The 12,339-nt window shown below is 42.5% G+C and overlaps 1 protein-coding gene across 1 annotated transcript in view; it reads right to left on the bottom strand.

Moving 5' to 3' along the window:
* The window catches only part of nrxn2b (neurexin 2b), a gene marked incomplete at both ends in the record, with an annotated part of 653,173 nt that overhangs the window by 37,967 nt on the left and 602,867 nt on the right, over nucleotides 1-12,339 (bottom strand). Inside the window, one exon of the mRNA XM_083937460.1 lies at nucleotides 10,505-10,676. Within this exon, the coding sequence (XP_083793586.1) occupies nucleotides 10,505-10,676 (172 nt within the window). The remainder of the gene's footprint in view (nucleotides 1-10,504; nucleotides 10,677-12,339) is intronic.

Genomic DNA, 12,339 nt, shown 5'->3' with positions numbered 1-12,339 from the left:
TAAGCCAAGGTATGAGCCAAAACATCAGAGGCTGGTCCATACTAGTCATGCGTGTTTGGCCAGCCACCATCTGGACTCCCTGAGGCTCAAAACATCCCCCCTGAAACACTGTTGCTATCTCCACTCAGGGAGCCAGAAAGCTGTTGGTCCTCCTCCTGCGGCCCATGTTCGGTGCCTGGAGCATCAGCTGGATTAACAGCCATGATGGGACCCTTCCTGGGTGGGTATCACAGCTGCTCTGCTAGGGGCAAGGCAAGGGCACACTGATTGACTGGCACTTCAGGGACACACACAGCAAGGTGGAGGACGTCCGTGAGACCTGTGCGGCGTGCTTGGAGTGTAGAGTGTCTGTTTCTATGCCTGTCTGGGAGAACCGGAATTCTAGTGCGCTGCTAATCCCGCAAATGAATCACACACTGTTCTGTCTCCTTCTGTATCAGTACATATGTGTGTGTCTGTGTAAGAACACGTGAGTGAGTGCCTGGTGGAGACTCTCCAAGGAGCCAACTGTATATCATGTAGCTCTGCAGGCAGCCAGATGCCCTTGTACAGGACACCCACATCGGAAATCCATCCACAAGAATGGAGATTACATTGGATACGATTGGCCAGCGGCCATCCTGCTCTCCCTGCCTCTCACAGAAACCGCTCTCTGTCAAGCTAGCCTCATTCTGTTTTTCATTAGGTAACTTTAGATGGATTGCTCTCATATCCACCGGATGTTTTGGAGCAGATGGGGAAAAGAAACAGCTGCCCTATGCACTGTAACCCAGTTCTACTAAATGCATCCCTGCAGAAATCGCCTTCTTAAAGCCATTTAACACCAAGCAACATTTTAGGACAAAAAAATTCTCACATAAATTTCTAGAAGCAAATTTTGTGGGTTCTTATGAATACTCGAACAAGCCTGTGGAACATTAGGGTGAGATATAAATATCTTCTTATACAGTTGAATATCTTCAGCAGATTTCCACCTGCAGTAATATGTGTTTGACCGATGAATAAAGCAATCACCAAACCAATAAATAAACAAGTAAGTTCTTAGATGATAGGCTGCCTGTATATCATTTTATGATCTGGAGCTGTGCTGAATCATGCTTCAGGTAACCGTCAGTTTGCTTTATTCATTTTGAGAAATGAGACCGCGGTGTACATACGGATACTGCCAGGGAACTCTACCTGCAGGTGAGGTAAAGTGTTGGTGGACGCTGTCTCAGAAAGGGGAAGTCTTTGCCCGGATATCTGCTGGCTACACTGGAAAGCCTGAAATATTGGCCATTGCCCCAGAGGCTAAATTGACGTCAGGTTGATAGCCCGTGGGTTCCCAGATTGGGATGTCAGTAACATGACAGAATAAGAAAGATTGCTGCACCCAAAATCTAGTAAAATATCTGAATTTAGCCAGCCAGAGTTTTATTTGAAAGAAACGAGATTTAGAAATAAATAAACGTGTACATGGAAAGATTTTCCTTTTAAGTCACAGATTGCAGGCAAGTTGTGTTTCTTTATGTGAAACGCAAGGATAAGAAAGCGATTTACCTACCCACTACACTCCTTTGTTCAATCACCCACCACTCGTGTCAGCATGCATTTGAAACAAATTATATCTCATTGTTGCTCATCTTTTATCTGTGCAGCGGTTATCAATCCTATGTGCTCGTATTCATTTCTTACCCTCTCTCTTCGACAGGATCCTCAGCACCTTTCATCTTGGCCACGGTGGATTTGTGTGCGGGTGGCTGCCAAAGTGGGCCGCAGAAAGCCCCCCCACTCATGCGGAAATCAAAGTTGTCACTTCTCTAATTACCTAAAGCAATCTTTTCCCTCTCTCGCTCTGCACTACTTGAATGTGTCTCTTCCTCTCTCTCTTCTTCTCCTCATCATTACTTTCTTCTTCATTTCTCTGTTCTCACTCTCCATCAGCTCATAGCCACAGGCCAATAATTGGAGATACCTTCCAACTGTGCAAGATCCAATCAGAAGGAGTAGCAGAGCGCCAGAGGGCCAATAAGAACGCTCAGAGTGAGGGGGAACAGTCATCAGTGACAAGTGACTGAGCTGGCTAACCCCAATTAATTCTCTTCTCTTAAGTAAAAGTAACTGGAATCAAAGGTGTACTCAAGTAAAACCCAGGAGTATGAAGATGAGTAATATGATGGAGATCAGTAACACATGGTGCAAACTCTGCATCCAAAATACAGTAGGTCATTCTGTGCATCCACTGAGTGTGATGAAAGTGGGACATCTGCAATTTCAAAATAAAAGAAATTGTGTGAATAAAAGTCTCTGAACTAGAAGTTGTGAATTCTCCGTTGTTGATAATTTGGTATAATAGTGATTTTATGTGGTTTGTATTAACAGCATATTTTAGGTGTATGGGTAGATTAAATCCATAATGAAAATAATTATCACATGCAGGCCCAGTTCATCTTAAAGGTCATTTTAGAGGCTGCAGCTTGCAGTGCTGAATTGTACTGTGTTATACCGAGAGGTGTTTATTTCTGTGGCTCGGTGTACCTACTAAACTGCCAACTGCATATAGGATGGTTAAAGCGAAGAAAATTATATATACTCAATATACTTTAATCTATGAGGCATCATATATATTATAAAATGATCATATATATGTTTTACCTATAAATAACTAATACAGATCCTTCATACAAATGTAGTGAAAGCGTAAAAGGTTCAATATGTCTACCTTAAATGGAAGAGTGGCAGTTAAAATGAGCAGAAATGATTTTTTAATGCTCCTGAAATGGACGCACATACTCAAATCACATACAAGTACTCCAAAATTGGTCTTAATTACAGGCTGTAATGATAACTTAGTCAATGAGTTGTACTTAGACCTACTGCCTACTGCCTGCTGCTGCTGCAACAGTGCATGTTGTAATTACCTTAAGCACCATTAATGACAGCAATGAAGCCAACAGATAAATGGGCCTAGCTGACAGTATATAGAGGTGCTCCTCTGAAACAGTAAGATAGTACAGAGGATTTTCCGAGGCCACACTGTGCTCTGTGCATCACCCTGCACACTCATCGACCATCTTCTGCTTGGTGGACCATCAGAGTCACACAGGGCTGCTTCGATACTCTTTGCTCGGAGGGCCAAGCTAGTGAAGTGAAATCTAGTCCATGCTCAGCTAAAGTCCATATGCCTGCAGCTAGACAAGACTGTGTTGTCTTGTATAGAGTGCACCCCACTCCTGCCCTAATCCTGGTGTTTTTTTCTACTTTTTAGCATTTTAACAGGCACTGCAGAGTGCTTTCTTATAGCTTTTTGCCAGAAGGGATGAGGGAGCAGGGCTCTCTCTTTTCTGGAGATCCTTTTCCACTTTCAGTGATGATTTAGGTGGTATGACAGGGATCGCCCCATACACTAATATGTTCCTCTCTGCGGAAGTCTGATTTAAAGGATGGGCAGTCTATGGCTATAACTTTCCTATGAAGTCATCTCTTACGTGCTTAGAATTTATGACAGATTGATGGCAGAATAATAGAATAATAAATACTACTCCAGTTACAACAAGGACTAATATTTACATTTGCCCAGCTTAAGTTGTGATGTTATCCAACCTTCTTATGCTACATACCATGTGACGAGACTTTGGTATGTTCCACAACATAACAGCCTATTCAAAATACAGGGGAGCTCTGAAAAGGAAAATTGAAGAATGTTTAAACCCTCTTGAGTGTGCTGTGGATATCTAAAAACAGTAGAGACATGAAGAGGAGGAAGTAAAGAGTGCAGCTGAGAGCTTTGTTGACCCCTTTTCTTTGACCGAGGAGTAGAACATTAACAGCTCAGCTTGAGGAGCTGGAGCTGCCGACCTTGCTGGCACAAAGAGTCTCTCCTCCTCTTTGAATACACGCCTCTCTTCTTCCCCTTTTCTCTCTCTCTAATGATCAGCCTTCACGCTGGACAGATCCTCTAAAATGCCTTACAGAGTGAAACCAGGGAATGGCAATGGCCCTCTCTTTGTACTTTGTGTATCTCTCTTTTGCTGCGCTTGATTTGTGATGAGCATTAAATGGTGCTACTCAAAATGAACACCGTCGTGTCTCAGTGCATTTCAACAGCAAGTCATTTTGTCAGCGAGTAGCTGCAGTAGTAGATATGAAATTATCACTGTGCATTGTGTCTGTATGTGTGCGACTGTGTGCGAGCGGCGTGCACATGCTGTACCATAGTATACTGGGTAAATGTAATCTTCCCTACTGTGATGCAATCCAATTTGTGAAGTGCTTATTATTCAGTAACATGCAAAGCCTCATCCATCACAGCAGTGACAGCAGCTAGCATCCTCCCAAGCCTCTTCTCTATCTCTCCCTCGGCCCATCATTTTTCAGCAATGCATCGCGAGCACATTGCTGCAGAGTATTGCTTCCTTCTCCTCTATCTCCCCTGCAGTCGACCCCTCCATCCATGCATTACCCCCCACCTTCCCTTTCAAATTCTACTCAACTGCAGCCTGGTCTGAAACTAAGGCAAAGGGACAGCTTTATGGCAGATCTCCTGCCTGTAAATACTGGCAAGTGAGGCAGAAGTGAGTGTGGAAGGAAGATGGAGCACTGTGCGATCTCATTGGTCATAATGATACAGTTATGAGGCAGCAAAGTATGGTAATCCCAGCCGGTTTGCTGTGTTGGTGACAATATAACCCTGGCTGTAAAATGCATAATGATTATCTAAAGCTCAAGGGGGCACAAGTTCAAAATGCCAAGTGTGGTATAGACACACAGGAAATGGATGGATTTTTCCAGAAGCTCCCTTTTTTACTGTGATGTCGTAATCCACTCTGGTGAATTACAGTGATCTCAAAAAAGGTTAGTTTGAGGCAATTTGTAAAGAGAGAAAGAATGAAAGAAGATCTTGAGACACAGGTAGGCAATCATGAAACCACTTCTTTTTTCACACTTACAAGTGCACATTGTCTCAAGCAAAGGGACATGTATATACTCTATACGCCCATAAAAAGGGCATATATATCTGTACATACTCAGCCACACACACCTTCTTATTCACTGTTTATGCACTTCACTGCATTTCTTACTGGTGAAGTTACGTGCAGAGCATAGAAGGAAATGTAGCAAAAGAGTGTCAAAATCTGTGTAGGGAGGAGGGCCGTGGGTTGAAGTCAAACTAATCTATAACCGTTTTTTCAAATCTTTACCAAGTCGTTTTAGTGCCTGAACTCAACCATCACCTTATGTTGCCTAAATTTACCTGGTTACGTAAGAGTCGTTTTGGTGTCTCTGTGACTTAACATGACCATAACAGTGTTAAATGTGTGTAAATGTGATATTTCATAAGGTATTATACAGATTTTCTCCCTTGAAGCCCTTTCTTCTCCTGCTCTGATTCCTTTGGATGGTGCTGTAAGGGGGGCTGGCTCCTTATAATAGGGGGATTCATGTTGTAGCATGCTGAATCTCACTAAATCTGACCTCTGAACACCACAGTTAGTAAGAGCTTGAATGAATATTGCTGGTAGTTGATTTCCTTTTCCTTTTTTCTTTTTTTTTTTTTTTACTGCTATGCTCTTCAAATTGAAATCAAAGGTAAAACTGAATTTTCAGCCCTGTCTCTGCTGCTTCATTAGCAGGTGTGCAGGGGCCCGGGATTGGCCAGACTATCTTTTAATTTTTTTATTTACAACACCGGGGAAAAAAACCCAACTTGCCTCCTATTCGGACCCTTACAAACGTTAAAACAATTAAGCCGCTGATTGGATAGATAAGGGACACATTTACCCAATCAGCTGCCATCATGTGGCCGGGTTCAGAAGATCAGTTTTTTTTGTCAATGATACGTCACTCACTGTTACTAGACAGTATAGGTGCAAAATGTCAGAAAGGAAATGTGATAGACTGAAGGAACAGCGGGACCAAGATCTACCAAAGAAAAGTCCTAAATTTACAGGATTTTTTAATGTTGCGGACTCTTCTTCTGTTCTAGCTGTTTTTTTTTCTTTCTGATAAAGCATGATTAATAATGTGGGGGGACCAAACAAACAGTAGCCCAGGGGCCCATGACCACCTTAATCCACCACTGAATATATAATATAATATTATGTTTATTATCATTATGTAACTTTAATAAAAAAAACAACTACACATACTTCATACTTGAATCCATTAAAATTAAAGTACACACCATTATTAAATTCAATGCACTTGTGTCACTACAGTCTTGGTCTGGTATGGCCGATCTTACCTAACTTTAGGCATAGTTGTATACTGGAGTCAACTCACTAACAATGTGACTTCCTCCACTTGTTCTACAGTCACAGTGACCTCATTATCACTTGTGACCACTGTTTAGCAGAAGTTACATTGAAAAGCGAGCCTATTGTATTTAACTTTTGCTGAACATCTGCTACTGTGGCCACAAGCTGCAATTCCAAGATAATGGTAAATGCTAAAACAGAGTATAACAGTGTCTACTGATCATACAGATAAAGTAAGACTGTAGCAGCAAAACCCTGAGTGTAATCAACCATAAAGAAAGGATGTGTTTTATCATTTACAAGTTGAAGATTTATTTATAGGAGGAAGAACTTGTCTTTTTTTTGCTTTATTAAATGTTCCGTGAGGTTATTGAGGAATAATGTATTGATGCAGAAGCGACCAACCCCTGGCAGTTTTCTTCTGCATACATAGTTTGGTATGTGTTAGGTAACTGGATGGGGGAGAAATGATTAACCTAGGTCCCTTGCCATATTCTTGAACATTCTGTTGAAGCAGCCGTTGTTGTAATAAATGCCCCCTTTCTTCTCTAACAAGAACAAGATGGAGTCTGGTTACAGCTCAAACTAGAAGCATTGCTTTCAGCTACGAGTTTTAATTCAGAACAGTGACGAGGCTGTGATGTCCTGGCAAACAGAAATGAAATCAGAAATTCTTCAGGGCATTGCAAATAAACCATTGCAGACTAAACACCTTTTCTCACAGCAGTGACCAGTAAATGAAGGGACTTGTGATGTGAAACAATTACACTCCGTATGGCACTGTTGCTAACATCTGCCATTTTATCTGTGGCCAGGTTGAGGTGCTCAGTGTGACGCAGGGATGCTTTTATTCAGCTAGTCTGCCATTTTGGGAATGTGGGAGGTGGGATGGGCCAATAACTGTTGCTGTGAGACCCACCGGGGACACCTGACACACTGGATTAGCTGGCTGGGTGCTCCTCTGACACTTTTGGTCTGCTCTCTATCCATCAAATGCATACATGCACACACAGACACACATGAAGAAAGAATCACACACCCACACACACACGATGTCATGCACGGCGATAGATGCGTGTACTGTCACACGTATAATCAGACACGGACCAAAAGGAAAACACACACTCCCTGAGGACTACAAACATCACATTGTGGGACATCAGGAGGCGTGCTGCTTTGCTGTTGAATGTGCCTGACCCGTGACGACCATGTTTGCTGTCAACATCCTGTCTGTCCACATCATCCCCTGGCCTTCTGCTTAAAAACCAGCTGCTGGGAAGCCCAGGCTATAACACAATGCAAACAAGTCTCGATCTAAGCCCTAATTATAGTGTGTGTAAATATGTGTGTCACAGACAGTCTCTTTCTTTTGCTAGGTGACAGATTTACAATATCTCTTTTCTCCCTCTGGGAACTTTAACAGTTCTGGGGCCATGGTCTATGTGAGGATCCCACATATAACTGTGTGCACAAAGCATTAGACGGGGCTCAGAACTACAGCGGTATCCCTACAAGACGACCTGATGTGGGTCACAGCATTCCTTTGGGGAGGGAGGTTTCGCAGGAAATTGCACTTCCCTGTTCTTCTAGAGGAACCGGACAAATTTGACACCTGTAACAGAATGCCCCATTGGAGGTATCTTTTATGACAACTTCTCAATCTGGCATTTACAGTGCTGGGAAAAAGTATGTGAACTTTTTCCAAACTTTAGACCTGATTTAAAGTGAGTAAAATCCATGGTATTCCTCATCAAGCTACACACAATACATCATAATGACAAGGCAAAAACTGAGTTTTCGAAATTCAAGCAAGTTTCTAAAAAATAAAACAACTGATATATCACGTGTGCAAAAGTTTGTGAACCCTTTACTCGGTCTATTGCTGAAGCACCTCTGGATGTAATTCCAGCCTGGATTCTTCTTGTGCATGAAGCTACAGGCTTTACACACCCATCAACATCACCACACTCTTTATTTCTGATTTTCAGGTACCCTTACAAGAGATACTGAAACCTCTCTGCATTTGAATGGATCTCCATGAGAACTGAGGGTGGGACTAGATTCTGATGTAATGACACTGGTACAGTATGGAGCAGGTGGTTTGGATAAACAGCAGTAAGTCACCAAGGGTCAGATGGGTCAAGGGAACCATGACTCTGCTGCCAGATGTCCATCAGAGGATGGATGGGTCACTTTAAAAGCTGAATCTCTGACTGATTTTTGATTTTCCTCTGGAACTGTGTAAGAATTAGTCAGGAGAAGAAACCCATTGTATGGATCAGATGTATGGCGTGTTTTTTCCCGTGTAGACAGTCAGAAGATCTCTAATCTTGGTCAGAGAAACTTGACTTAACAAGGGAGCTCTCCCCTTTTCTTTCTCCTCTCTACAAAACATTACCTCACTCTGTCTTTAAGCACCTCTTGTCTATTAGGAAGTTGCAACCCCCCCGCAACCCTTTACTCACTCTCTCCTCTAAGTATTCCTCCGCCCTTTTGTGCCTCAACCTCATCCGAGGTTTTGCTTTACTAATGTGTAACATCTCTGTTTCCCTAGGATGCCGCCCCACCAGGCAATGATGACTGGAACCTTCAAAGCGTGCGCCGGAGTCTTCAAAGAGGGCGCCCAAAAATAGTTTGAGTGCATCTAGCGCACATAAATGAATCAAAGCTATTCTACACACCAAAGTCATCCGTTTCCTTTCCTCAGTCCCCATAACCTCCTAAAACTTCAGACGGGCTCCAGCCCCCGGCAGACAAACACAAAACTCAACAAACAACAACAAAATAACACTCTTCAATTCTTGATCAAGCAAAGGAAAAGGAAAAGAAGTGTGTAACAAAGACAACAACAGCGACAAGGAGGGCGGAAGGGAAGGGGTATAAAAGGAATACAATATGTGCTGCGCATTTCTTGATGAAACAAATATAGATTTGGATGATGACATTCACTTTCCGATGTTAACAGGCTGCTTTTCTGTTATTTTCTAAGCGGTTAGTGCTTTTGTTAGTTGAAGGCTCTCCTTTGGAGTGCGTGCTGTTGGGAAAAGGGCTGCATTTCCATCATAATAACAAGTGAAAGGAGTGAACTGTCACAGGGCGCTTCCTCTTCTGGCTGTGATGCATGCCCCTCAGTCTGGCCTCGCTGTGCTGACGGATGAGCAAGAGAATACACTTCTCTCAATGCCGAAAACAAAGCCTCAAAATATGGGATCACTGCTGTGACAGAGAATGCCACAGTCCCATCGCTCTATATGTCAACGGGCGTAAATATCATCGGCACATTAGCAGAGCGCTCACTGCTGCTTGAAACAATGACGATACAGTGTTTTTAGATGATGGATAATGAAACGCACTGACTTCAGCGGGGATGGAGATTTACCTGTCGGACAGCATCGATGTAGAATAGAAACACTGGTGGGCAAAATTGTTTGTGAATTTAGGAATGGTTTGATATTTTTCCTAAAAAGATTATAAGTTTTCCATGTGATCATTAACAGCCAACACTGGCAGGCAGCAGAGCCTGGTTTATGCAAACTCATATGGGAACACAAAATGTCTTCCTTTGAACAACCATGAACAAAGGGGGAACACAGTGGAGAGAGAAATTAGCTGAGAGCAACAGAAAATAGCCTCATAATTCAGGACATAATAGAAAACCATGATTACCAACAAGTTGGGGAATAAGCACACTCCCAGCATTGACTCATCGGGTGTTTGCCCTCCTTTTAGGTCTGTATGTGTAAGGATGTTGTGTCAGGAGCCGAGGCATGACTTATAAACACCTCCACATACTTTACCAACTGTGAAGTGTCCTTTTTCTGTATCATGCTCACCAACCAGGTCTGACTGGCATATTCACATTCTGCTGGCTTGGATTCAGGATTGGCTTCCACAGTGCCAGGAGCTACGATGGTGCACTAATTGCAGAGCTGGAAGCTCTTCGATGGGAGATTACCACCCCCAGGGAGGCATGCTTGGCTCTTCCTGCGTTTTAGACCAGAACCTGTCTTAATTACCTAGAATAATGCAGGCATGCTCTTAATATGAAGGGCACAGTAAAAACACCATAACCCTCACAGAATGTTCTATCAACATAACTTTTAATGACACATTAAAGAGAGGCTGAATTAACAAATTTTTCCTTTCTGGAGCTCCTTCTTGCTCTCTCTCTCCAATGTGTTTCCCAGTCTATCTATATATTCAATACTGCAAAGGTTCAAATCCAGCACTGATTGCTCCCCCCGTCCACAGACTGCCCCTGTTCCTACCTGAGGGGAAACGTTCGATGACCGGCTGGTTGTCCACCTGTAGTGTGGCGTTACCACCGCTCCGTGTGAATCGCACCACATGGTATTTGCCGTCGCTCACCATCACTGCACTCTCCTCGATGGTTATGTCATCTGTTCCCACGTTGAAGATCACGCCGATCTTTCCCCGTTCCTACAGACAAAAGAGGATCAACATTATGAGAAGAATGCAGGAACATTCAGAAAGATAACAAACAAACAAAAAGAGCACAAAAATCCCCTAAACTTACACGTACATTGTGGAAGTGAGTGTGACTAAAAAGTTCAACAAATAAAATAAAACTGCCTTTCTCTCCATAAATATTCCTCCACTGCCCCACCCCAACAAATTTAATCTGTCCTATACCTTGGTTTATGGCGTAACAACTGCAGAACTAATGAGATACCCATCAGCCTCAGCTGTACTTTGTGTCCGGTGCTATTTGACAAATGTAAGCATTTAACATTGACATATCATGAAAAATTCACTCTTCAGTGCTTGTTCACATATTTGAGTATGTGGAGCGCCTACCAACCCACAACCTGTAAAGTAAGACAAACCAGTCAGTTTTTTTGCTGCCTGATCAGAACACATGAGATTCAACAAGCCAACAGATCTTTTTCATGAAGGGGTCTTAAAGAGACAGGCGCTAAAGACGAGCGTTTCCGAGGGTGAATACAGGTATATTCAGACGGACAGTATGAGAAAAATGATGTGTTTTTTTAACATTAAAGCATGTAAACATGTTCTAGTAGAAGCACAAGTATGAACATAAAAATGAGCAGAATAGTAGTTTCTTTTAAGACAGAAAACATTATATCTGCTACAGCAGGAAGAGGATAAATCAACCTTTTATCCAATTTAAAGCCACATTTATGATTATCTCTAGAACTTGCTAGTTTTTAACTATATCTTTTAACTGGATGAAAAGTTTGAGTCATTGATCTTCTGGATTTCTAGTTTTCAGAGAAGATTGCTGAAGCAAATGTTTGCGGCTGCTCTGCCCTTCTCTGAACTCCATAAGCTAAACACAGATCTTTAACAAGAAACTGTTCTACTTTTATTCAGTACTTTTACTGATTTTAAATACCTGGTTTGTTTCTTTTAGATGAGATCTCTGTGGACCACTCAGTTCCCCAGCCCAGAAAGTTTTACGTTTCCCTCTCTGGATTGCCTACACAGCAGCTTGTTATTGATGTCCTGTTTAACCATCAATACCCAAAGATACCCCTAGGTTCACATCACATCTGACATTATATAATGGGGATCCTATTAAAAAAGGTGTAAAAAAGTTTGTCTGTTTGTGAATGCATTGCACTGACGCAATTAACATAGCAGTAGTAACTAAACAGTCATATTACACTGTAAGGCAATACAATTACACTGCAGTCATCAAGTTGTGCTTAGACATATGATAACGTTGCTTCTCTGCAGTCATGTGGTTAACGATATGTTTTTTATCAAAGTTATTTTCCTTGCATCACCAAAAAGGTCCTCGCTGCTTGTTGTCTGATGATGCTTAGCATCAGATTTCACACACATCAGCCTGGTAAAAAACACAATACTTGTTGAGGACTCAGGCACCTTTAGTATTCATCAACCCGGTGACCCCCTCCCTTCTCCCATCTATTAGTGTTGACAGCCGCCCACTGCTTCGAGTTTATTACAGTCAACCACCCACTCTACTCTCATCTCCCGCTTTCTCTCTCCTCTCCCTCTGTGGTTCCTGTCCTCAGTCCCAGGAAAGGTCAAAGTCATTTACAGAGTTACAGTCTGCCAGAGAGGCACGGAACAACGGTGAGAGAGAGAGAGAGAG

The sequence above is a fragment of the Echiichthys vipera genome, assembly GCF_963691815.1.
Source record: "Echiichthys vipera genome assembly, chromosome: 22".
Classification (NCBI taxonomy): Eukaryota; Metazoa; Chordata; class Actinopteri; order Perciformes; family Trachinidae; genus Echiichthys; species Echiichthys vipera.
The sequence above is the reverse complement of the archived record's forward strand: the minus strand, read 5'-3'. Positions and strand labels throughout refer to the sequence as shown.